The sequence below is a fragment of the Squalius cephalus genome (genome assembly GCF_949319135.1).
Source record: "Squalius cephalus genome assembly, chromosome: 25".
NCBI lineage: Eukaryota > Metazoa > Chordata > Actinopteri > Cypriniformes > Leuciscidae > Squalius > Squalius cephalus.
In genome coordinates this window covers 28,932,891-28,960,703 of record NC_137146.1, presented here as the reverse complement: position 1 = coordinate 28,960,703, position 27,813 = coordinate 28,932,891, and the positions used below count along the sequence as shown (strand labels likewise).

The 27,813-nt window shown below is 38.0% G+C and overlaps 3 protein-coding genes across 7 annotated transcripts in view; 1 reads left to right on the top strand and 2 right to left on the bottom strand.

The window, feature by feature from the left end:
* The window catches only part of piezo2a (piezo-type mechanosensitive ion channel component 2a), a 233,351-nt gene extending 223,961 nt beyond the window's left edge, over positions 1–9,390 (top strand). For all 3 annotated transcript variants that reach the window (XM_079863155.1, XM_079863153.1, XM_079863154.1), the window contains 4 exons: positions 3,642–3,758; positions 3,836–3,915; positions 5,535–5,748; positions 8,718–9,390. In XM_079863155.1, the coding sequence (XP_079719281.1) occupies positions 3,642–3,758; positions 3,836–3,915; positions 5,535–5,748; positions 8,718–8,970 (664 nt within the window). In that variant the 3' untranslated portion in view covers positions 8,971–9,390. The remainder of the gene's footprint in view (positions 1–3,641; positions 3,759–3,835; positions 3,916–5,534; positions 5,749–8,717) is intronic.
* A 79-nt stretch (positions 9,391–9,469) lies between these two features.
* On the bottom strand, positions 9,470–18,910 carry napga (N-ethylmaleimide-sensitive factor attachment protein, gamma a). Its single transcript, XM_079863178.1, has 11 exons — positions 18,730–18,910; positions 18,424–18,491; positions 18,259–18,343; positions 17,187–17,204; positions 17,082–17,112; positions 15,230–15,339; positions 15,059–15,125; positions 14,896–14,966; positions 13,888–13,966; positions 13,488–13,697; positions 9,470–10,182 (listed from the first exon to the last, which is right to left on the bottom strand). Exons 1-11 carry the CDS (start codon positions 18,780–18,782, stop codon positions 10,048–10,050), a joined length of 927 nt encoding a protein of 308 aa, XP_079719304.1. The 5' UTR covers positions 18,783–18,910; the 3' UTR covers positions 9,470–10,047.
* A 1,443-nt stretch (positions 18,911–20,353) lies between these two features.
* cdk13 (cyclin dependent kinase 13) overlaps positions 20,354–27,813 on the bottom strand; it is a 32,216-nt gene continuing 24,756 nt past the window's right edge. For all 3 annotated transcript variants that reach the window (XM_079863159.1, XM_079863161.1, XM_079863160.1), the window contains exons 14-15: positions 25,049–25,531; positions 20,354–21,607 (exon numbers count right to left, since the gene is read on the bottom strand). In XM_079863159.1, coding sequence (XP_079719285.1) covers positions 21,180–21,607; positions 25,049–25,531 — 911 coding nt within the window. In that variant the 3' untranslated portion in view covers positions 20,354–21,179. The remainder of the gene's footprint in view (positions 21,608–25,048; positions 25,532–27,813) is intronic.

The window sequence follows — 27,813 nt, the reverse complement described above, 5'->3', positions numbered from 1 at the left end:
TATCTCACAATTCTGGCTTTATATCTCACAATTCTGACTTTATATCTCACAATTCTGGCTTTATATCTCACAATTCTGACTTTATATCACACAATTCTGACTTTATATCTCACAATTCTGACTTTATATCTCACAATTCTGACTTTATATCTCACAATTCTGGCTTTATATCTCACAATTCTGGCTTTATATCTCACAATTCTGACTTTATATCTCACAATTCTGGCTTTATATCTCACAATTCTGACTTTATATCTCACAATTCTGGCTTTATATCTCACAATTCTGACTTTATATCTCACAATTCTGACTTTATATCTCACAATTCTGGCTTTATATCTCACAATTCTGACTTTATATCTCACAATTCTGGCTTTATATCTCACAATTCTGGCTTTATATCTCACAATTCTGACTTTATATCTCACAATTCTGGCTTTATATCTCACAATTCTGACTTTATATCTCACAATTCTGGCTTTATATCTCACAATTCTGACTTTATATCTCACAATTCTGGCTTTATATCTCACAATTCTGACTTTATATCACACAATTCTGACTTTATATCTCACAATTCTGACTTTATATCTCACAATTCTGGCTTTATATCTCACAATTCTGGCTTTATATCTCACAATTCTGACTTTATATCTCACAATTCTGACTTTATATCTCACAATTCTGGCTTTATATCTCACAATTCTGACTTTATATCTCACAATTCTGACTTTATATCTCACAATTCTGGCTTTATATCTCACAATTCTGACTTTATATCTCACAATTCTGGCTTTATATCTCACAATTCTGACTTTATATCTCACAATTCTGGCTTTATATCTCACAATTCTGACTTTATATCACACAATTCTGACTTTATATCTCACAATTCTGACTTTATATCACGCAATTGAGATTTTATATCACACAATTGTGACTTTATATCACGCAATTATGACTTTATAACACAATTGCAACTTTATATCATGCAATTATGACTTTATATCTCACAATTCTGACTTTATAACACAATTGTGACTTTATATCACACAATTCTGACTTTATATCACACAATTGCAACTTTATATCACGCAATTATGACTTTATAACACAATTGCAACTTTATATCTCACAATTCTGACTTTATATCACACAATTCTGACTTTATATCACGCAATTGAGATTTTATATCACACAATTGTGACTTTATATCACGCAATTATGACTTTATAACACAATTGCAACTTTATATCATGCAATTATGACTTTATAACACAATTGCAACTTTATATCTCACAATTCTGACTTTATATCTCACAATTCTGACTTTATAACACAATTGTGACTTTATATCACACAATTCTGACTTTATAACACAATTGCAACTTTATATCACGCAATTATGACTTTATAACACAATTGCAACTTTATATCTCACAATTCTGACTTTATATCACACAATTCTGACTTTATATCTCACAATTCTGACTTTATAACACACAATTGTGACTTTATATCACGCAATTATGACTTTATATCTCACAATTCTGACTTTATAACACAATTGTGACTTTATATCACACAATTCTGACTTTATATCACACAATTGCAACTTTATATCACGCAATTATGACTTTATAACACAATTGCAACTTTATATCTCACAATTCTGACTTTATATCACACAATTCTGACTTTATATCATGCAATTGAGATTTTATATCACACAATTGTGACTTTATATCACGCAATTATGACTTTATAACACAATTGCAACTTTATATCATGCAATTATGACTTTATAACACAATTGCAACTTTATATCTCACAATTCTGACTTTATATCTCACAATTCTGACTTTATAACACAATTGTGACTTTATATCACACAATTCTGACTTTATAACACAATTGCAACTTTATATCACGCAATTATGACTTTATAACACAATTGCAACTTTATATCTCACAATTCTGACTTTATATCACACAATTCTGACTTTATATCTCACAATTCTGACTTTATAACACACAATTCTGACTTTATATCACACAATTCTGACTTTATATCTCACAATTCTGACTTTATATCACACAATTGTGACTTTATATCACGCAATTATGACTTTATAACACAATTGCAACTTTATATCTCACAATTCTGACTTTATATCTCACAATTCTGACTTTACATCTCACAATTGAGATTTTATATCACACAATTCTGACTTTATTACATACAATTGTGACTTTATGTCACGCAAATCTGAGATAAAAGTCAGAATTGTGAGATTAAAAGTTGCAATTACCTTTTTTTATATATTCTGTGCCGGAAACAAGCTCCCGTAAAACACAGACTCAAATTTCCCCAAACCTGTCTGTAGATTTTTCAGACCATATTTAACCTGAATGGTAATTATCATCTGTAATTATCCCCCCCCCCCCCTCTCTTTTTTTCATTGGTTTTCTATAGAAGCTTGTTTCTGCCATAGAATAAAACATTTTAAAAGATAATTATGACTTTTTTATTTAATAATTTATTATTATTTATAATAATTTAATAATTTATTTCTCAAAATTCTGACTTGCGATTTGCGAGAAACACGCAATTGCGAATTATAAAGTCCAATTCTAAAGGAAAAAAGACAGAATTGCGAGATGTAAACTTGCAATTGTGAGAAAAAAAAGTATGAATTGTGAGATAAGTCGCAGTTATTATTATTATTTTTTCTGTGGTGGAAACAAGCTTCCATAGTTTAAACAATGTGATAACTTCATCTTACATTATGAGAAGACCCTGAAGCGCTTTATAATCTGCACATGTTCCCCTCTGGATTCTTCATGTGGTTTAATGATCGTTTGCTCTGTTATCCGCTGATGGTTCCACACACACATGTGATTAGTGAGGTTCAAAAGACACAGTTTTGCACAATGAAGACGTGCGCCTTGTCGTCATGTTCGACAGTTGCTAAACTTATGCCATGAATTCACTCTGCTTGTAAGACAAAAAGCTTTTCCATACTTTTCCACGCCTGGAAATTACTCAAATCAAATTCCATACTTTTCCAAACTGCGTAGAAACCCTAAGATGCACTACTGTTCAAAAGTGTGTCTGTGAGTCTCTTCTGCTCACCAAAGCTGCGTTTATTTGATCAGAAATACAGTAAAAACAGTGAAATATTATTCTAATGTAAATCATCAGTTTTCTATGTGAATATATAGTAAAGTGTAATTTATTCCTGTGATCAAAGCTGAATGTTCAGCATCATTACTCCAGTCTTCAGTGTCACATGATCCTTCACAAATCACTCTAATATGAAGATTTGATGCTCAAGAAACATTTATGATTATTATCAATGTTGAAAGCAGCTTCATATTTTAGTGGAAACTGATACATTTAATTTTTCAGGATTCTTTGATGGAAATAGAATCTTTTGTAACATTTTTACTGTAACTTTGATACATTTAATGTGTCCTTGATGAATAAAAGTTTAAACTTTTATTACAATTTATTAATTTATTAAAATTTATTAAAGTATTTACACAGTAATCCACATAATGCTGTGTCCAAAAGCCACTCTTGCTAGTGCACTCCTCTAACGAGTGAATAAACCCCATGATGCTCCTCTCTTCTGCAGGAATCTGAGTCTGGGAGCGAAGGCTGAGTTTGCCGTGGACAAACACGTCACATATCTGGACATGAACACTAGACAAGAGCTGATCGCTTTACTCAACGGGACCAGAAACAAAGCCGTGTGAGTACACACTCCACATCAGCAGCTTCACACTTCATCAGTGCTTCAGTGTTTACAGTGCATCTTCTCGTTTACAGGGTCATAGAGAAAGTGTTTCCCTGCTTCATTCGCGCACCGAGTGACTCCAACGCCAAACCCATAGATCAGCTTTACACAGGTAATGGAGTCCAGGCCTCTTTCCTGCAAAGTGTGTGTGTGTGTGTGTGTTTATGAGGCGCCGGACTGGACAAAACACAGAGAATGTGTCCGAACATAAAATAGTTTGATTATAAATAAATGACACATTTCAGCAGGATAATCTCTTTAGCCTATCGGGATCATATGCAGCGTTTCACTGTAAAAAAATGCTTTTCTTTCTTAGTATTTTTGTCTTGTTTCCAGTCCAAATATCAAACATTTCTTAAATCAAGATGCTTTTACTAGATGAGTAAAATGACATTAGATATTAAGTCTTGTTTTCTGGGGGAATTAATCTAAATGAAGTGAGTTTTTGCTTAAAACAAGTAAAATGATCTGCCAGTGGGGTCAGAAAAATAATCTTGTTTCTGTTTGAATTAACATGATTTTTCTGACCCTATTTGCAGATCATTTTACTTGTTTTAAGCAAAAACTCACTTCATTTAGATTAATTCCCCAGAAAACAAGACTTAATATCTTATGGCATATTACTCATCTAGTAAATGCATCTTGATTTAAGAATTTTTAGATATTTGGACTGAAAACAAGACAAAAACACTAAGTAAGAAAAGCTTTTTTTGCAGTGTTTTAATTAGTTTACATGGTTATAAAATAAAACTCCAGAATAACAGCAGGGAACGTTCCCAGAAAACATCTTTGTTTGACCGGTTGGGAACACGTGCGGCAAACACGACTCGAATTGCTTAAATAACCTCTGATGATGACGTCCTCTGTAGGTTATAAAAATAAAACCCAAAAATATGATATTTTATCATTTTTATTTTGGTCAGTGTTATATTGAGAGCACATTTTGTTAAACTGTTTACTTTTGTGAGGAAGAAAATACTTGAAGATTTGTGTGTGAGATTTATCATTTTAATTTGCACTTCAAAGATGTGTAGTTTTTATTACTATTTATTTATTTTTACCATAATTTATTTTTAGACTTATTTGTTGGCCAGTTGTGGTCTGTGCAATAAATATTAAAAGCTCTAAACCATCTTTTGTGTTTTGTAGTTCCACTATAGTAATAGTATTTTAATATTTAAGTTAATCTCACATTGTCCCACAGCAACTATTAAAATAGTGTAGATTATTAGTGTACAATGTTTTATATTAATAATTTATTCCATTTAGTGTCCATTTCATTCATTTAACATATTTAATTTTGGGGGGTATCCAAGTTATTGCACATATTTAAAACAAATAGCATCAGAAAATGTAGGATGATGTAAAATAACAATGTTCTGTTCACCAAATGCTTTATAATCTTCACCTTTGCTTCAATGCAAATGAACAAGCGCGCCGTTATTAGTAGCGTAGTGACGAGTGTGTTCAAGTAAGCAGATATGAGCAGATTCTGTGCAATACACTGTATTTAATATATCATGATGACTCTCGAGTGTTTGCACTAAATCTGTGCAGATTTGTCTTACGAACTTCCCCAATAAAGTGAGTAAACATAATAAGTAACATGCCATATTATCCAGTGATTGACAGCGTTACCCGCCACTGTCGAGTTTGACCTGTGTTTAGAGAGTGTTCATGTCTAACCCTGGACTCACACTCGCACCTGTAACCGGTTTGATCTCTGCACAGATGATGGTTATAAGAGCGTTCTGCTGGACTTGGAGAGGTCTCGTAACGCCAGCGAACACATCCAGGAGTGGTGGATCGTGGACCAGCCGTCCGCAGGGAAGATCCAGATGCGGTCCGAGCAGAAGCTGGAGAAGAAGAGCGCGGCCGGACTGCAGCTCTACGTCTTCAGCGATAAAGTCAGTCCTCCCAGCCTGGGCTTCCTGGCGGGATACGGGTGAGTCGCGGGACAGCCTCGGGAACGCCCAGATAAGGGTTCGGATGTTCGGATGCTAGTCCAGCGCCGTTAGCCGGATCCAGCAGTTTTATTCTGGTCATAACTTTTACTCAGTTGCATAAAAGGTAGATCGGTCCAATCTGAATCTGAACTTTCAGACTAGACTGCTCGTTTATCTCAAACCTGTACGAGTTTCTTTCTTCTGCTCAACACAAGAGGAAGATATGTGGGTAACACTTTATAATAACTGCACGCTATTAATCATTAGTTAAGCATTAGTAAACAGTTAATTCATCATTTATAAAGCATTAATAGACATTAATAAGCAGTTTATAAATACAGTTATTAATGCTTTATTCTTGATTTATAAGCATATCTATAATGTGTTTCATAATTGTATTTTCATACTTTATTAATGATCAATTTATCATTTCTAAATGAAGTATTGCATTATTTACACACCAGTTATTTAGGAGTTGTCAGTGGTTCATAAGATCACTTAGAAAGTGTAAGTAAATGATTAATACATTATTTAAATGTTCATCCATACATATTATTATTCAGACATATAGTAATAGTTACTCAGTGTGTTAATAAATGCTTTATTAACATGCATTTCTACTGTAATTCAGGGAGTTATAAAGCATCTAGTAGTGGTCAGTTCACTATGTTTGTGAGCTCATCTAAAGTGAGGACTAGTTATGCCGTGTAAAGCGTTTATAAAGGAGATTTAAAGACTCAGTTTAATATTTCTATGTTCTGTATCACTGTGTGTGTTTGTTTCCTTTTTCTGTTTAGAAGAAAACTGAGTCTTTAAATCTCCTTTATAAAAGCTTTACAAGGCATAACTAGTCCTCACTTTAGATGAGCTCACAAACATAGTGAACTGACCACTACTAGATGCTTTATAACTCCCTGAATCTACTACATTTACTTACACTTTCTAAGTGATCTTATGAACCACTGACAACTCCTAAATAACTGGTGTGTAAATAATGCTATACTTCATTTAGAAATGATAAATTGATCATTAATAAATTATGAAAATACAATTATTAAACACATTATAGATATGCTTAGAAATCAAGAATGAAGCATTAATAACTGTATTTATAAACTGCTTACTAATGTCTATTAATGCTTTATAAATGATGAATTAACTGTTTACTAATGATTAACTAATGATTAATAGCGTGCAGTTATTATAAAGTGTTAGCGATATTTTGAAGAAAGTCGGAAACCAGACGGTTGTTGGACACCATTGACATCCAGTCTTTTTTTCCTATGGAAGTCTATGGGGTCCAACAACCGTCTGTCGATCATTCTTCACAATATCTTCCTTTGTGTTCAGGAGAAACTCACACAGGTCTGAAACAACTTGAGGATGAGTAAATGATGACAGAATTTTCATTTTTAAGTGAACCATTCCTTTAACTGAACAGCTGTGTTTATGCACCCGCAGGAGTTCCCCTCAAAAAAGTGATTTTTTAGATAAAAAATTACACATTTTATAGTGGTAATTTAATAACTTACTCGACTTTTTGTAGTTAAATTAAACAAAATCTAAAATCAACAAAACGACCACAAAAAGTGCAGTACTAACAGTTACTGACAAATGAAATAATTCTGCGATCTTTGAATAAAGTGTTCATAGAAGCAGAGCAAAAAGTTCATATCATTCTCTCACTGGAAGTTGTACTGCACTTTTGTGATTATTTTGCAGTTAAATGCCGAATTATGCAGGACTGCAAAAAAAAAAAAAAAAAAAAAAAATTCTTGATTTTGCATTTTGTTTAAAGTTTGAAGAATTATTTAATTAACCTGTGAATAACCGTTAGCACTGCACTGTTACACAATTATTTTGTTAATGTGGATGAATGGTGAAAAAAAGCAACAACAAAAAATCTGTTCCATGATCACAGAATTATCTCACTAGCGTTAACAACTAATAATGCTCTTTATTTTGTGGTTAAAGAGTACATTTTTTTGATGATTATTTTGCAGTATAGTCACAAATTATGCAGGATTGCAAAGATCGTACAGAACTCTCTCACTGGTGTGTAATGGTAATTGGTAATGCACTGTTTGTGATTGTTTTGTGGCTGAATGGTGAATTATGCTAGCCTGGAAATCCAGAAAAGATTAATGGTCTGGCGTCGACTAATGAAGCTCGGCCAGCTCGAGGGGCGGCACCAAACACGCGTTTGAGAATCTCACAGCACACAATTGGATAACACTACGACCAATCACAACAAGCCCCACACGCTCAGCTTCCAGCGGAGATAACTGTAGATTAGACTCTCGCCGTATCCGGTCAGCAAAACAGCAAAAACGCCCTTCTTGCAAAAGAACGATTCGAGCGCCGTCTTCTGTTCCTCTTTTAGAGAAAAAGCCAAGTCTAACTCGCTCATTATAGCGGCCAAAGCCGTTTCAAACAACTGGTGTTCATCCAGAGCCATCTTGCAATGTTTACTAATGACTTCGACGTCACAGTGCTGTCGTCTTCTGTTTAGCTCCGCCTCTATCAGATAACCCGCTGTGATTGGTGCAGCTCAGATCGAGGGGCATATTTAATGAGCATCATTACTGGACGCCAGAGTAACTCGCTGAGCAAATTCAACTGGATTACCAGGGTACATTATGCATGATCACAACAAAAAGCAACATTTTCTTTATTTTATCTGTTCCATGATCACAGAATTATCTCACAAATTCTGCACTTAACAACTAATACTGCACTTTTTGCTGTTATTTTGTGGTTTAATTGTGTATTATGCAAGATTGTCAAAAATAGTGTAAGTCTGATCGTTGAACGACGTGGAATCATCAAAAAACGAACTCGTCAACTGTTAGTACTGCACTTTTTGAGATTATTTTGCAGTAAAGTCACAAATTATGCAAATAATGTGTTAACTGTGAGAAGTTAGTGATTGTTTGGTGGTTAAATGGCAAATGCTGGTGTCCCGCAGGATCATGGGCCTGTACGCGTCGGTGGTGCTGGTGATCGGGAAGTTCGTGCGCGAGTTCTTCAGTGGCATCTCTCACTCCATCATGTTCGAGGAGCTCCCGTGTGTGGACCGAATCCTCAAACTCTGCACCGACATCTTCCTGGTGCGCGAGACGGGCGAGCTGGAGCTCGAGGAGGACCTGTACGCCAAACTCATCTTCCTCTACCGCTCCCCCGAGACCATGATCAAGTGGACCAGGGAGAAGACCAAATGAGGACGTCATGAAGACTACAACAACGTGAGGTCTAAACCCACAGGTGTCATAGCGGAGTCCTGCTTGAGATTTAGACCTTGAGAAACTGCCAGAAACACGCAACCAATGGGATCAGGATCGAGGTTTTAATGCGCTCTAGCGCCACCTGTCTGTTAGGAGTCTCGATAATCGCGCGCTGTGCAATATACTGTCCTGGAGGCTGACTGATAACTTGAACAAAGAAAGGAGGTTGAGAGACACTAGGCACTTTTTCTTCAGAGAAAACTGGACCCAGAAGTGCTCGGGTTCTTCAGGACTACCCTAGCTCGACGTATAGGCTTGAGCGGAGGACTGAAGCGTTCTCAGGAACAGGGCGAGCCGAGCTTCACTGGCTCTGTGTGTGTGATTGTGGATCAGGATCATAAAAACACAGTCTGGAAACATGTTTGCCTGTGCTTTTTTCTTGCATTTTCACCATTGTGTACGAGTAAAGTCTACAATATTCACTGTAAAAGGCATCTAAAGTATGCAAAAACAATCATTTTTATTTATTCATTGGTATTCTGCAACCATGCAATCACAGTAATCATAACTTAGGTCCTCGTTAATAACAGAAATTGTTCCCCGCAATTTCAAAGCACATCAACTAAAACAAAACCCGGTTTCGTATATATTCAGATTATCTTAAGGCATTTCATGCAGTTCTGGTGACGCTTCATATACAAAGAAGGAATGGAGTTCATGTTTATTTGTAAGGCAGGCACTGTTATTCAATATTCATATGATAGTGTATAATTGAACACGATGAGCCACCGTAGTCCAGCACTACCCAAGTCTGAAATACTGAACATCAGATTCACTCACGTGGGTTTGCCTTTAAACTCTCTAAACTCGCGTTAAAATCAATGTTATATTCTCAAGAGTTCAGGCAAACCTGACGTTCATTTTAAAGGCAAACCTGAATAATAAACACACATGCTTGTGAGGAGTTGTTGAGTAGCTTTTCTGAAAGCATCTTAAAACACAGATACGTCCAGTTCAGGGATATAACAGCGAGAGTTGGTCATGCATGCGCTCTCGGGCGGCAGAAGTGTGTGTTTAACACAGTCCTCCAGCGTACTCATCCTCGTCTTCCTCCGGCTGCGCGGCTCCAGCCTCTCCGCTAGCGCTAGCGGCGGGTTTCTTCTTCTTCCCTCCTCCGGGCACCTGCAGGCTGAGGGCCAGCTTGGCGTACTGTAGGACAGGTGAGAACACACACACACACACACACACACACACACATCAGTGTGGAAAAACGCTGAAGAAAGAGCTCATTGACATATAACAGTCCACAACACCTGCTAAATGTTCAGCACGGCTCGGCCTGCCCTGATGATGACTGACACACACCAGGATGTTAAAGAGCTCATTTACATGTTTTAAAGGTACGGTAGCAAACACATATGACCTTGACTAACATCATAAGAGGGAAATAAAACACAGAAGGGAGGAAACCGAGTCTTTTGCCTTGTCCAAATACACACACACACTTGTGGTCTTGGCCACTTGAGAGCGCATACACACGACAGAAGGAAAGTGCACAAGACCGTCGCATGTCTGAAAAATGCAGAAGTGCAGCGCCCTTAATGCACACTATCTCCAATACCGCTTCAGAGAGAAGCGTATCCCATCATGCATTATGTTCGGGAACTCACACTGCAAAAATGCCTTTCTTACTTAGTGTTTTAGTCTTGAAAAATAATGTTGTTTAGGTTTGAATTAAGATTATTTCTCTGACCCCATTGGCAGATCATTTTGCTTTAAGCAAAAACTCTTAATTTTGATTTATCACCCCAGAAAACAAGACATAACATCTCATGGCATGTTACTCATCTAGTAAATGCATCTTGACTTAAAGGGTTAGTTCACCCAAAAATGAAAATTCTGTCAGTAATTACTCACCCTCACGTGCAACACAGACGCGCTACGCTTAAACACTACGTAAACTAACTCGAGGCCCAGAGAGAAGGAAATGAAAAGTGGAATAAAGTCGTTATTTTTGTTTGTTTTTGCGCACAAAAAGTATTCTCGTCGCTTTATAAACTTAAGATTGAGCAACTGGAGTCACTTGGACTATATTAACGATGTCTTTAATACATTTTCTGGGCCAGCAAGTTATAATGCCTTAGAAGCCTATGGAAGAGTGAGACAACTCTCAGATTTAATCAAAAATATCTTAATTTGTGTTCCGAAGATGAACGAAGGTCTTGCGGGGTTGAACAACATGAGCGTGAGTAATTACTGACAGAATTTCATTTTTTGGGTGAACTAACCCTTTAAGAATTTTTAGATATTTAGACTGGAAACAAGACTAAAATACTAAGTAACACATTTTTTGCAGAGCCCCGAAATCGCGAGATGTCGAGGAAAACATTCCCCTGTAATTTAAATTAATTGGATGCATATCATTTGGTAGTAAAAACAAAGTGTTGCACATGTTATTGGTGCATAGAGGAGTATGGTGTGTGTGTAAGCCTGTTCTGTACAACATTTGCAACTGTTTTGATCACTTAATTAGAAGCAGCACAATTTAAAATGTGTGTGTTCTGTTAGCGACTCCTGAACAGACATGTAGAAGTTTATTTTAAAATGCAAAGTATTGAAAATATAATAAATAAAAGCTCTGTAAACACTTGCATTTTTTGCGAGACTGTAAGTGTGTCCCATCGAGTAATCTTCTAGTTCAACACACACTTGCAGTGTTTACGCCTACATGAACACTTGGGGCAAGTGGTCAAGAGCAAAGAGCACGAGTGTGTGTGTGTGTGTGTCTGGACAAGGCATTTCTCTACTGTAATATGCAGATGTTTTGTTATTGATGATGCCATACCTGCCACAATCCTGGAAGTGTGAATCAAACAAATCAGAGACAGTGAGGAGATTAGAAACACTAACCAGAGGGACGTTTGCTCTGACAGACAGCGAAGACATATGATTAATACAGTATCATATCTGTGGTTTATGTGCTTTTTTCAATTAAAATAAAATTTCTACATGTAAGGCACCGCCAGTTTTAGTCAATTTAGAGATTTTGCTTCCATCTTCTCTCTGACTAGTGGAAAGAAAACATCTAAAATACACATATAAGGGTTTATTTTATACTTTATCTACAGTACCTTTTCAGCATCATTACTCCAGTCTTCAGTGTCACATGATCCTTCAGAAATCACTCTAATATGAGGATTTGATGCTCAATGCTGAAAACAGTTGTGCTGCTTCATATTTAAATGCAATATAAATCTTTACCATCCCTTTTTATCGATTTAACACATCCTTGCTGAATCAAAGTATTCATTGCTTTCACAAAAAGGAAGAAAAAATGACTGACCCCAAACTTTTAAACGGTAGTGTATATTGTTACAAAAGACTTCTGTTTTAAATAAATGCTGTTTTTTTGTTTTGTTTTTACTTTTTATTCATCAAAGAATCCTGAAAAAAAGTTTCACAGGTTATAAAAAAAAATTCTGAAGCACCACAACCGTTATCAACACTGATGACAATCATAAATCACTTAGTATACGTCCAAAGCATTAGTTCACTTCAGAATTAAAATTTCCTGATAATTTACCCCTCATCATCCGAGATGTTCATGTCTTTCTTTCTTCAGTGGAAAAGAAATGCAGGTTTTTGAGGAAAACACTCCAGGATGTTCCTCCATATAGTGTCTTCAATGGGGTCCAACGGGTCGAAGGTCCAGATGTGAGTTTCAGTGCAGCTTTGTTATAAATGTCCGCTGGTGTGTCTAGATGAGACTCTTATTCCTCGGCTGGATCGTGTCGAGACTTTGAAGCTGCACTGAAACTCACATCTGGACCTTCGACCCGTTGGACCCCATTGAAGACACTATATGGAGAAAATCCTGGAAGGTTTTCCTCAAAAACCTTCATTTCTTTTCCACTGAAGAAAGAAAGACTTGAACATCTCGGATGATGAGGGGGAGAGTAAATGATCAGGAAATCTTAATTCTGAAGTGAACTAATCCTTTAATTAACTACATGTACTTACTCTAGAGTTACAGTTAGGGTTTAGGGTTAGTTACTTGTAATTATGCATAATTTACTGTTATTACTATACTAACTACATGTAACTACGTAACCTTAATATAAAGTGTTATCTACAGACACTATCCTCAACTGAGGAAAGTGATACACACGCACACACACACATTCTTGTACATCTATCTTTATGAGGACATTCATTGACACAATGCAATCTCTAGCCGCTTACCCTAACCTTACCCATCACACCTAAGTGCCTAACCCGACCCCTGACCCTAAACCGACCCTTGACCTCATTATAACCTTATCCCTAAAACCAAGTCTTGACCCTCAAACAGGCCTTTAAAGGCTCTCAGAGACTGAGGACCGGCCAACATGTCCTCACTTTACTCTCTCTGTCCTCACTCCAGTGGACTAAAACTCAAACTGGTCCTCACAGAGATAGTTGTACAAGTACACACACACACACACACACACACACACGTCGAGTGAGAGACTCACGTCGTTGTCCATGTATCTGAGCAGGGGTGAGGTACACACGCGGGTCACCTGATCTTCATCCTGCTCGTCGTAACCCTGCAGGAGTTGCTCCATGGCGATGCAGTCTTCGCTCCCGCTGAACCCTGGGATACTGTAGCTCTCGCGCACACAGCGGTCCGCCGCCACGTAGTCCGCGCGGTGGAGGTGCACCAGCACCTGTGCGATGGTTTTCTGTCACACACACACACACACACACACACACACACACACACACACACACACACACACACACACACCATCACTCACTGCAATGCATCCAGTGTTTCCCCTAAGATGTTTTACCATAAACCATAAAACTTATACAACATGTAAAAATGTGTATATACAGTATATATATATATATATGAACCCTGAGACGCACCTTGAAACAGGTTGGATAATTCTCTATTTCTTTATACATGTTCTTCTCCTTCTGCAGTGACACAGCGGCTTCATCAAACCTGTAGTAATCATCATAATCCTGCATTAAAATAATACACTAAACTCTAAAAAATAATTGCTATGGATGCACTGAAAATGAAAAAAAGCTATTTTCATTATTTAATGAATATTACAGTTTATTGTCGTTTTAAAGGTATTTGTTGACAGAAGTGCAATATCATAAACATAACTGTGTTTCCAGTGGTGTATAAAGACTTTACATAATGAACCGTTATGTGTGTATTAGCTTAGAATGAGGCGTTTCTGTCTACACACACCGCGGGTCCGCTTACATCCACGTGTTTCTACGGTGGCCCTGAGCGGACAAACACGTTTCGTCACGATGTTGTTCTTCGTGTAAAGAAGCGAATAAAACTCTGACACAATGATGAACAGGTGACAATAATATTCGAAATAACATCGTTTTACTGAATAATTAAGTAAAACTAATTTCTTCATTTATCTTTGTAAAGAAACTTCATTGCTTTGCCTACTCTCTGCTGTCTCAGACGACGACATCACTTCCTGTCGGCCAGCGTAACTTCTGTTGGGTGCAGTTCACAACCTCTCCACTAGATGCTGTTAAAACTTACACACTGCACCTTTAAATGTCTATATTTCACCAAGAAACCATTCTGTTATTAAAGAGTTTATATAAATTGCCTTATATGCAATTTAAATGTTTAGTTTATAATTTGAGTGTTGATTATTAATACGTTTTTGGCCCATCCCTAATAATCACAAAACTTTACAATGAGTTAACATCAGTTATCATGAACTAATAATGAGAAGAACTTCTACACATGTATTATTTTAATAAAACATTGTAGTTGTATGTGTTGATATTAGTGATGCACTGTGAACCAACATGAAGATGAACATGTTTGTCTTGAACATCGATGAATAAATGTAAGATTGTAAGTTAGTGCATTAATAACTGCGATCTTACTTCTGTTGCCGAACCAGAAGTCGTGATGCTTTGCCTATGAGCTCCACAGCTTGCCTCAGTCGCTCCTCGTTCTGAGCACACACACGACAGAAGACGAGAAACAGTGTTAGTCAGAAGGTGTGTGTGAGGAAGTGTGTGTTCTGCGGTGTTACGCGCGCCTGACCTCGAACACTCCTGCCGCCTGCTGGTACAGGTGAACAGCTTTGGCCAGATCCAGAGGCTCGATCAACCTGCGAACGACAGATTTAGAGTAAGAGGAACTCCTCACCGGTGTAGACGTGTGTGTAGACGTGTGTGTAGATGTGTGTGTAGATGTGCGAGTATGAACACACACTTCCCAGCTCGGTCCAGGGCCATGGCGGCGGTGTCAGGAGTGCCGTTCTCCACGTACATCATGCTGGCCTTCTCGATGTACTCGATCGCTTCAGGTAATCTCTGCATGTCCTGTACAGCACAACACACACACACACACACACTTTCAGTTGTCATGTATCATTTACTCCGAACAATGTTTATACGAGGGTACAACGGGGCTAAAGGCTCAGCTTAAGAGAAATGAGCTTTTCACTCCTTTAGTGTATGATTGCAGAAAAAACTATATATGTTTGTATTGAACATTGATGGAGATTATTTTGATCAATCATCACAGATTGTGTGTGAAAATAAATCATTAAAGTGGTTTGTTTTGTTTAAAAATCGCATAAATGTGTGACACACGGGGCAAAAGACACACAGTACTGATACAAATAAACATAATACTTGTTCAAAACAATCACTTTAGCAAAGTTTGTACTATTTTCTGTTTATTGTGATAAATAAAATAATTCATTTTTTTTTAATAAATATACTGTCATTAAATAGTTTTAAAAGGTAAAGATTCTGAAAGCACTGAATGAGATCCCATAATAAATTAATATAGCTTTACAGTAGTAACACATAATTGTGACATTTTATTATACATGATTAATATCATTTTTAAATATGGTTCTATTATAAATATGGTGATAATCTCTAAGCTGGACACTCAACTCATATATGATATTTCCCATGTGATGTCAACAAATGAAGAAGTCTTCCGGCTGTTTATTATTGTCTTTTACCTCAAATATCAGACTTTTACATATTCATCCGTTATTGAAAAACTGTTGCTTTATTGTTGCTTCTAAAAAATTACATAAATCTACAACATTTTTTAAAAACATTAAATATTAGATCAAATTTGCACAGAATCTGTCGGCGATCGCGTCACGGATCAGACGAGTTTCCACGCGCATCATCACAAGCGGATGTGAAGAAAAGTGCTGCGCTGAATGTGTGTGTCATCTAGTGTTTTAAAAGAGAATAAAGCCAAATGTGCCTTTTACCCCGCGACACCTTTAGCCCTGTTTACCCTATAATATATATTTTTATATATATAAACTGAATTTAATGAGAATATATCATCAGTTAACTGTACATTCATCATTTAACTTCCATGGCTAAAGCAAGGGAAACATATGAACAAGGGCTATAACTGGCATTATATGTAGATACATAAATATGTAGAATTATATATATATATATACACACACACACACACACACTACCGTTCACAAGTTTGGGGTCAGTAAGAAGTTGGGTTTTTTTGGAAAGAAGTTAAAGAAATTAATACTTTTATTCATCAAGGACACATTAAATTGATCAAAAGTGACAGTAAAGACATTTATAATGTTACAAAAGATTCTATTTCAAATAAATGCTGTACTTTTAAACTTTCTTTTTCATCAAAGAATCCTGAGAAATAAAATGTATGACGGTTTCCACAGAAATATGAAGCTGTTTTCGACACTGATAATAATCATAAATGTTTCTTGATCATCAAATCCTCATATTAGAGTGATTTCTGAAGGATCATGTGACACTGAAGACTGGAGTAATGATGCTGAACATTCAGCTTTGATCACAGGAATAAATTACACTTTACTATATATTCACATAGAAAACAGCTGATTTACATTACAATAATATTTCAAATTTTTACTGTATTTTCTATCAAATAAACACAGCTTTGGTGAGCAGAAGAGACTCTTTTAAAAACATTAAACATCTTAGCAACCCCAAACTTATATATAAAATGAAGGCTTGAAATAAATGAATTGATTTAATTACAGTAGAATACATGTTTAGTCAATAGCAAATGCACTGACCTTCAGCATCATTCCTGCTTGCTCAAAAGCCCTGCATACAGAAACATGTTCATAACAAGCACATTTAAAGCAGCAGATGTCTGTAATCATGATGAATGTACTCACTTGGCTGCGTGAAAAAGCCTGAACAATGAGTCAAGGAAGAAGACAGTGGTGATGTTCAGCTTTAAACACTGCCGGATGATGTTTGACAGACTAATACAGTACCAGTCAACAGTTTGGAAACATTACTATTTTTAATGTTTTTGAAAGAAGTCTCTTATGCTCATCAAGCCTGCAGTTAAAAAACAAAAAACAACAAAAAAACAGTAATATTATGAAATATTATTACAATTTAAAATAATGGTTCTCTTTTTTAATATACTTTAAAATGTAATTTATTTTTGTGATGCAAAGCTGAATTTTCATCAGCAAGTACTCCAGTCTTTGGTGTCTTATGATGCTTCAGAAATCATTCTAATATGATGATTTGATACTCAGTTATTATCAATGATGGAAACAGTTGTGCTGTTTAATATATTTTTTTGGAATACTTTTTTCAGGATTCATTGATGAGTAAAACGTTAACAGCATTTATTCATAAAAACAGCATTTATTCAAAATAAAAACATTTCTAACAATATAAATCGTTACCATCACCTTTTATCAATTTAACGCATCCTTGTTGAATTAAAGTACTAATTTCTTAAAAAAAAAAAAGTTATTGTTCCCAAACTTTTGAACGGTAGTGTATATTGTTACAAAAGATTTCTATTCTAAATAAATGCAGTTCTTTTTAACTTTTTATTCATCAAATAATCTTGAAAAAAGTATCTCAGGTTATAAAAAAAATATTAAGCAGCACAACTGTTTCCAACATTGATCATAAATCAGCATATTAGAATGATTTCTGAAGGATCATAAGACACCAAAGACTGGAGTACTTGCTGATGAAAATTCAGCTTTGCATCACAAAAATAAATTACATTTTAAAGTATATTGAAAAAGAGAACCATTATTTTAAATTGTAATAATATTTCATAATATTACTGTTTTTTTTTGTTTTTTTTTAACTGCAGGCTTGATGAGCATAAGAGACTTCTTTCAAAAACATTAAAAATAGTAGTGTTTCCAAACTTTTGACTGGTACTGTACATCACTATATCAGCGAGAACAGCAGATTCATGATGAAGGATACGATCTGTGGTTGGTGTGAGCCTCGGCCTCCAGCAGATACGCCTCCTTCGCCTGGTCCAGCTGTTTGGCGTTTTTGAAGGCAACAGCTGGAGAGGAAGATCATCATCATCATCATCTTCATCATCATCAGAGACACCTGAGATCGTGTGTGTGTGTTTAATCTCACCTGCTTTGGAATATTCTGATGCTGCACTGTCATAATCGGGCTTCCACTTCATAAAGCTCGTCTTTAAACTGTGAATGTATAGACAATAAAAGCTTCCATTACATTTTTCATTTAACTTAAAATGATTAAAGCAAGTCAGACACGAAATAAATGGCTATAACTACGACATTTAAGGCATTTCTCCTTCATAAAGTCTCATGTATAATTTGATATTCGTATAAAGAGACTTTAATAATCAATTTGCCGTGAAATAAGACGTGATGTTCATTTAAAAACCACTATAGTAAACATTCAAGCTTTACTTACTATTTTTCAGCCTTGGCGATGTGCTCGTGAGCTTCATTGATTTTTTGAGCCATTGTGTATTAAATAAGCTTTTTACACATGAATTACTACAAATAATAATAAATAAAAGACTGCAGCAGCTCAAACCCTGTATGTGCTGCTGTCACCTGATGATGACAATGGCGTTCACTTCCGGGTAACTAGTTCGGCGTCATTATTTATTTTATTTTATTTACTTTTAGTTTTTTGTTTCTTTTATTGTTGATATTATGTGCTGTTATATTATGTTTTCTGTATGATCCCGTTCTCAGGTATAAAAAAGAAAAAAAACTCGACGTCATCACCGTCGGGCGGCAAGTGTTGTTGTGATGCGTTTGACGGCTTCATAAAACTGAATCCTACATTAAAACGCATTTATATCTCAGAACTTTTTTTTGGTCTCGCTGGGGGTATTTGTAATTAAAACTTACATACGGAAATTTAACCTAGCAATCTCTTCAAAACGCTTTCAAAATCCTAGTCAGCGATTGTGATACTCTGACCATAGAAATAAACATGTATAGATGCCTCATTAGCGGGCGTTTCAATGGGCCGCTATAGGTAAGCCGTCCGCCATATTGGAGCGGTCTGTGAACAGTCGACAGCGAGTTGATTGAGCATCAGCAACCGTAGTTAGAATCATGTATGAACAGAATATCTATCTATCTATCTATCTATCTATCTATCTATCTATCTATCTATCTGAAACAGACTTCAGCAGAAGATTTTGCTTTACTAACAAAATACAACATAACAAATGCGTCAGTTGACATTACTAAAGTCACCATAGTAAAACAAGTATTATTGAGTTAATACATTTGAAATACTAACCAACACATTCTCACCTGTAAAAAGTTATCCCATTTCTTCGGGAATTTAAATCTTCTCTTGGCGGTTTTAAAACCAGAAGCTGCGTAATGATCTGGCATCATTGATTCTTCTGTGAGTGACGACACAAACAATGACCGTTGCAAGATGGCGGGCGCGCCTACGTGTAAGGAGCGGTCGAATGAGGGATCTACGTATAATTATCTATACCTCTGAGTGGTTCACCGTGTCCTGCGTTGAGAAAAGTAACAGGTAACACGTGATGATAATAATGCTGGTACGTTCCACACGTCACGGGCTAGAAATACATTTCTAACCGAACAATGAAAGTGATCAAAAATGAAAATAAAACCAATGCAGTGAAAAATGAAAATAAGAATGATTTAGACATATCGGAGCTGGCCTGTCAATATTTAAACGCTAGGCGTGGAACTTTGTTTTTGGCTGGAACCCCCTGTTGGCTAAAAGAGGCATTACAATATAATATAATATTTACACAATATATGGTCACATTATAATCGTTCTATAAATAATAAACAGGAAGTAATCACAGTGAGCTCATCTATATGTATGCAATCAAAACCATTTCATGTATAATATGCTTCAATTGTGTTCAAATTCACAGTGAATTCACAACTAAATTTACAGTATCCTTCCATAATTTTCACATTCATGTTTTTTTTCTTGGATAAGTCAGGTTAACGTCATTGCTTATGTTCATTGCTGAAAGGCAAGTGCATGATGTGCAAAAAGTACACAAACAATTAAAAATACCAGAACATATTACATCGTTGGCATTTCTTTAATAAACATTTGCCAAAGGGGGGAAAAACATCTTCATACAAAAAAAAGACATCGTTGCTAATCTCCTTGAAAATCATTTAAATGTCTCTTTAACTTTCAATTTTACAATGGCTATAGACAAGAGCTGGTGGGGAACCGGTGAAAAACACAGCTTTGATCCGTTCACTCGTTCAGTAGATACACCAGTTCAATCGAGGCCAATCACACACAAGTGCTACCAGTCATTCTGGAGTCTTTCTAAGGCCCTCCAGTGATTTTAACCTTGCGACAGAGCTCATAATCGTTGAATCGTCAGGAAGGAAAACAAAAAACTGACTTAAGAAGGGAAAGAAAAAAAGAAAAGAAACTGAATTACATTACTGGTCATTTACATGTGCAGATACAGCACATTACTCCACTCGTTCCCACCTACTTTTATTCAGTAGTGCAAAACGTCGTAATACTAGTCTGTCCTCACGTAATTAAAGGAGACGCTCAGGTACAGGTCATAAAAACACTTACCCCGGCACGGTAAATGCACAAAAAAAAAAAAAAAGGTACATTTTTTAATTTAAAAGACAGCAGTAGAGAATAGATTACAAAAAAATCAATTGGAGGGAAAAACAAAAACAGCTCTATGAAACGGTACGAGTGGGAAATGCAAAAAAATTCCCATCCCATCCCAAACAGTTCGTCCCTCCAGTTGTGGAACCCCCGGATTATTCAGAAATGTCACGTTCTGAGAGCATTTAGTGCTGGTTTTGAGGGCTGTCTTTTAGAGTCTTAGACGCGTGTTCATCGCTGAGTTCATTAATCCCGGTTCAAAAAGGGAGTCCTCGGCCCCGGAGCGACGCGTTCACGTGAGGAACGAACCCGAGCGGAAGCGCCCCGGACTGGGACGGGGAAGTCCAGGCTTGGCCCGGTGGAGCCGGGGGCCCGGGGCCGACCACGTGGTGATTGTACTCGAAGCGATGGTCCTTGTCTCCGCTGAACACCCCGGGGTCGGGGCCGAGGGGAGGGCGGGGGGGCATCATGTGACCGAGGTAGCTGGCGTGAGGGAACGGAGGCGGGGGCCGGCTGAAGTCCGCGGGGCGGGGGGCGTCGGGGGGGCCCGGCTGGGGCTCGGGGGCCTGCCGGTAGTCCAGGTCTGCGCAGGGAGGCGGCTCTGGAGGTTCTGGCGGGCGCTGGTCCGGCGGGAGGATGGAGAGCGGCTCCTGGGGCCGGGAGGACGAGACGCCCCCTTCAGACACTGCGGGGAACAGCAGGCATTAGTCGGCTTCAGTTATACAGCGTTTTCTACAGCACAGAGCGTTTCAAAGCAGCTTTACAGAGATCACAGGAGAATCAGGAGAGTCAGGGCTCGTAGTTCAGATGCTGTAACATGAAATTCCAGGACTTTCCAGCACTACTTTTTTTGGTTTTCAAGGACTTCAATCAGAGATCTCACTTACCAAACAATATCTTTATTATCTAAAATTATCTAAAAATTCCAGAAAGTTACCATTTAAAGGGGCAGTGTGTAATATTTAGGAGGATCTGTTGACAGAAGTGCAATATCATAAACATAACGGTGTTGTCAGTGGTAGGGATGTCACGGTACCAAAATTCCAGTAGTCGGTACCGATATCAAATTTTACGGTTCTCGGTACCAATTTCGGTACCAAAGCAAAATCTGTTGGAACTATTTTTCTATTTTATTTAACTATTTGAAAAAAATATTCAATTCAATTCAATGACTTACTATTTATGACGGTAATCATAAGTAAATTATACATATAAGGACTGAAGGCTACATGCTGTTTAAACGTAAATAGTAGGCTACTTATAAAAAAATCAAGTGAAACATAAACAATGTAATGTTCAAATGCACACATTATTATTATTATTATTATTATTATTATTAGTAGTAGTATTTTTAATACATGGAGACATAGCTAAATCTACTGTACAGTAGCCTAATATAATTATTTCTGTCAATTTCTTCAAGTTAAACCGAACTTTTATTTTGACGGGTTGCCGTGAAGACCTTTGAGTTTCTGTGTGTGTATGATATGACGATAGTTTTTCTCAAATGAAACGGTAAAATGCTCATGAAGTTGAATTTCTCTGGAGATGAATTTCATCATGTCATCATATCGTGAGGCAGCAGAGACTGAAAACAGCGCGAGCGTCACTCGTGCGTTTGTGTGTGTGTGTGTGGTAAATGAAACCGCGCGTCTGCGCCATTCATTCACACAGAGACAAGCAGAACATGCAGGGTTAATATTTAAATAGTCTTTTTGCGGTTTAATATTCAGAGACACTATATATAGGCTATTGTGGTATATATCGGCTACAGTGCTCCAAGTAAAAAAGTTAGTTTGGAGCCCCGCGCTTAGATAAACACGGAGCGACTGAAAGCAGATGGCTATTACTGGGTGCCGAATATACCCGGTACTCGGTACTACAGAAATGCTGGTATCGTCACATTTTAAAAATTTCAGTACCGACTTTGTACCGAAGTACCGGTACTTTTGACAACACTACTCAGTGGTGTATAAACCCTTACATAATGAACCGTAATGGTCATTTCTCTCTACACACACCGCGGGTCCGCTTACATAAACATGTTTCTACGGTGGCCCTGAGCAGACAAGCGTAACTTCTGTTGGGTGCAATTCGCAAACTCGCCTCTAGATGCCGCTAAAATTTACACACTGCACCTTCAATATTTCACTTCATAAAGTCCCCCGTAACTAGTGTTGTCAAAAGTACTGACTTCGATACCAAGTCGATACTGAAATTTAAAAAAACGTGACGCTTTGAGCGGGATCATAAACACCTCTGATTGGCCGCTGTGTTCACGAGCTCATCAGATATGTCTGTGATTGGCTAAGATGATCAGCGCTTCAAAAACATGTTGTAAATATACGTCAGTGACGCTCTTCAGCGAGCGCTTACACACACACACACACACACACACGAGCGTTTGAAAGCAGGAGTCTATCAGCGGATCGGTCCTGCTTGTGCTTTCAAACGATCTCGTGTGCTGATTAGGGATGGGACGAAATATCGTTTGACGAAATATCGCGATACAAAACGTGACGAAACGCATCGAGGTCGAAAAAAATGGATCGCGAAATAAAGATAGATGGCACTGCTGCATGATTTGCGTAGTATATAAATAATTTAGTGTATTATATGTGTGTGTATGTATATGGGGCAGACATACAGTCTATGGTGGCAGGCTGGCAGCACCATCTGCTGATCAAGCAGGGTAAAACTAAAGGCCATTGCACACTGAGTCCGAAATTATCGTATGCGTTTTTTCGTGTTCGTCAGCCTTAAAATTCGTCACGCACAGAAACCTTGCACACCGAGTCCGATGCGTATTTATTAAACCTTTGCGGAAAAAAACGCAAAAAATACAAAAAGATTCGTCAAGCAGTGAGGATGAATTTGTTGCACTCTTTCTTCTTAAAAAGAAAAAAAGAAAGGAAATATTGGGTCCATCCAATCCTGAGATTGCGCCGAGAGGAAGGAGAGTTTCACCTCCTTATCAAGGAGTTGCGAAATTATTCCGAGCGATTCAAAATTTACCTCAGAATGTCAGTGGAACAGTTTGATGCTTTGCTAGCGATACTGGAGCCACATATTAAAAAGAAGACCACCAACTTCCGTGAACCAGTCGATCCTGAACAGGCAGGACGGACACGCACACACGCACACACGCACACACACACACACACACACACACGCGCGCGCGCGGCCGGCAGAAGCGCTGGGCAGACAGAACAGTTGTATACAGGTTATATTTTATTCAGTGTCTTTGTAATCCGCATTTTGTTTTTCATACAGTACTGCGAGACGAAGTGTATCAACTTGTCAGACGTCATTCTGGATTTTGTCGTTCGCTTGTACGGTGGCTCTGAATTTTCAAAAAAAACTCAAAACACTGTCTGTGGATGCGAAAAACGCAGAAAACCGAACCCAATCCGAATTATTTTTTTACGGACGAAAATTTCGTAGGTCAGTGTGCAAGCGTGATTGACATAACGTGAGGTCGAATTTTTTTTTAACGTGCGAAAATTTCAAATGCGAATTTCGGACTCAGTGTGCAATGGCCTTAAGACTGTGTGTAAGCTATGCCATGCTGTCATTCCGTACACCACATCCAACACATCAAACATGAACCACCACCTTCAACGTCACCATAATAAGTTGTTGTTATACAGTAATATTTTTTTCTTTTTTGATATCGTATCGTGACGTATCGTATCGTGACCCTGGCATATCGAGGTGCATCGTATCGTGAGTTTAAGTGTATCGTCCCATCCCTAGTGCTGATCAGTGTAGCCAATCACAGACATATCCGATGAGCTCGTGAACACAGCGGCCAATCAGAGGTGTTTATGATTCCGCTCAAAGCGTAATTTTTTTAATTTATCTTGAATGTAACTCGACACCCTTGCCTCATTTACTATACACGGTTCTATGAATATGCAAATGAGCCCCGCCTCCATTCACTCACAGCAGCTCAGAGATCCACTCGTAGTTTTTCAATATAAAACCTGGTGAAATGAGTTATATTCCATATGTAATATGTGCTTGAAGTGTTCAAAAAGTACATATTACATATGGAATATAACTCAAAAGGAGGAGTGTGTGATATCGGACGCAGGTTGTAGTACGTGTGTGATGATGAGGTTACCTGGAGATACGGGGCTGGGCTCAGGTGGAGGCTTGACCTCAGGTACGCCTGCTGTGTTTGACAGGACTCCCTCTGCGCTCTCGAAGCCCATGATGTCCCCCGGCGCCCCCTGCTGGACCTTCAGCAGCTGCGCGAGGAGCATGGTGACCGCCGTCTGCGTGGCGGAGGCCGACGCCTCTCCGTCCGGCTTCACCGGCGCCGGCGGAGACGGGGGTTTGGGCATCGGGGGGGTGCGGGCCCCTGACGGAGGCGGCGGGGGGGGTTTGGAGACTGTGGGGGGTGGGGGGGGTTCTGGGGGTCTTTCAGACTCCGGCGGTCCAGCGGGTAAAGCCTTCGTCAGCTGCTGCAGCGTCTCCGGGTTCATCTTCGATCCCACGGTCTGGGCGAACTGGGCCGATCCCACCGGGCCGCTTTTGGACTGGAAGAGGTTCAGGAGCACAGCCAGCTGTTCTTGAGTCAGTTGGGAGTTGGGAGCTTTGGGGTCTAGGAGAAAAAGAGCAGGGATGATTGAATGGATTGTAAATTATGGGCTCTAAGTAAAGTACTAAATGAGACTCCTATAGTCTTGTTAAAAGTACTGATTTCGGTACCAAGTCGGAACTGAATTTTTAAGAATGTGATGATACCAGAGGACGGTACTTTTGACAACTCTAGACTCCTATTTTGTTACTCATTGCTTTAACAAATAGAAATGGGCTGGGATGTCATTGGAAACAAGAAAAAGTGCTCTGTAAATACCCGGATGATACACTTAACTGGAAAAATGAAGTGTTGAATGTTGGACACTGCATGCACTAAACAGTCACCGCTTTAAAGGAACATGAAATCAAAACTAAACATAAAATGGAATATTGCAGTGTTTATTCTAAATGATTTATCAGTGCACATCATCATTATTGTGTTAAATTGATGTTCCTGGTAATCTTGAATCAGAATAAGTTCCACTTGCAGCATCTCTTCTCTTCTCTGATGATGAGGGCGGGGCTTTAACCTGTCACTCACATGAGATCAGCCAATAGCAAACCACAACCATCCAATCAATTCCCTACAGACACAACCAAGCCCCGCCCACATTTGAAATAACCCCTCATATGCTAGATGGCTGTGTACACAGTGTATGGTATGTAATTTGGGACACTACTGAAGCTGGTGCACACTGTGCGATTTGACCGTCTGAGACAAATTTAGCAAATCCTAAAAGAATCCTCTGATCATAGGCTAAAATCTGAAGTCTTTGATGGTTAGTTTGACATGTTCACCGACAGCTGATTAATGACCGTTGCGATCAAATTTGACACCGATGAATTTCTGGCGGTGTCAGCAGATTTGACTCTCAGTCCTGCAGTGATTCTCCTACGACCACCGTCACATCGTCTTCGTTTTTCAAGACAAGCCGTGACCAAAATTAACATTAGAGATTTCTTTGTAGCGTTTCCATTACCTTTCAAATTGCGCAAATTTAAATTGCGAATTGAAAATACGCCCAATGGAAACGTGTCAATTCGCAAAAACTCCCATTTATCGCAAAAAAGTTTTTCCGCTCGCGTGAGGGGTTTTTCAGGCAATTCGAAAGAGAAATATTTCGCAAAACTGCAATGGAAACTGTTTTTGCGCATTTACAGTCACCTGACGTAGACGACGCGGTGTGTTTGGACAGAATACGAGACAGAGTTCTTTATTAAATTCATAAAAGACAAAAGAATTACAGGAATAATGGATTCTAAACCTCAAATAAATGCCACAATCAAGACCTCGCAGCAGATCTGAGGGAGAAACACCCAGAAACACCTCATATGTGCCGCTCTCAAGTATAATAAGGGTCTTTCCTTGCCATTAATGCTTGGATAACACGCATACTTCTCTTTCCATTAATAATAATAATGGCGAGTGCAGTGGCTGTGATATATATACATATAAACCTACCAACGTCCGTCGGCATGATTTTTGGAATGACTGATCGCGAGAGGAAAAAAATGACGTTTTAGTCGCATAACATCAGTTATACCATGGTCTGGGTGAATACTCGATTCTGATTGGCTGCAGGGTGTCCATTAAAAAGTGATAATGTACACCTAGGAAAGGCGTCCCGTCAATTTGCCTGACAGTTCTAAATGATTGCGCTGGCTCAAACTCACTGATCAACGGCTGCGGTCGGGTCGCTGTGGCCACGTTGCTTGGCAACGCCTGTATACGGGAGATATTAAATAGTGCGCTCGACTTAATAAATAAAAACCCTCACGATTTTTACTCTAAAACACATTAAAGTATTATTAATTGATTAAATATTTCTTTCTTTCGTAAGTGACCATGGTATAAGCGGGATAATGCCCTTCGAGGTGTCCAAAAATGGACATTATTATTATTAATGGAAAGAAACGTATGCGTGTTATCCAATCATTAATGGCAAGGAAAGACCCTTATACTTGAGAGCGGCACATATGAGGTGTTTCTGTTAAGAAGCGTTTCCATTAAGTAAGGAAACGCTGTCATTTCGCAATAGTTTATCGATATTTAGAAGAAAGAAAAAAAAAACATCGCTAAAGTTTTGCACACATCTGTAAAGGAAACACGCCTAGTGATTGATGTAAAACTCTGCATGAGTTTTCTTGTGTGCGTCCATTTTTAGCACGTCTTGACTGTCGTACAGACTAACATTACTGAGATCTTACAGTGTGACCGTGATAACTGAGATGTGACATGGCTTACAGCGATGATCATGTTCGTACAGTCTGACAAGCAACAATGGTGAAGGACGGTACTAAACG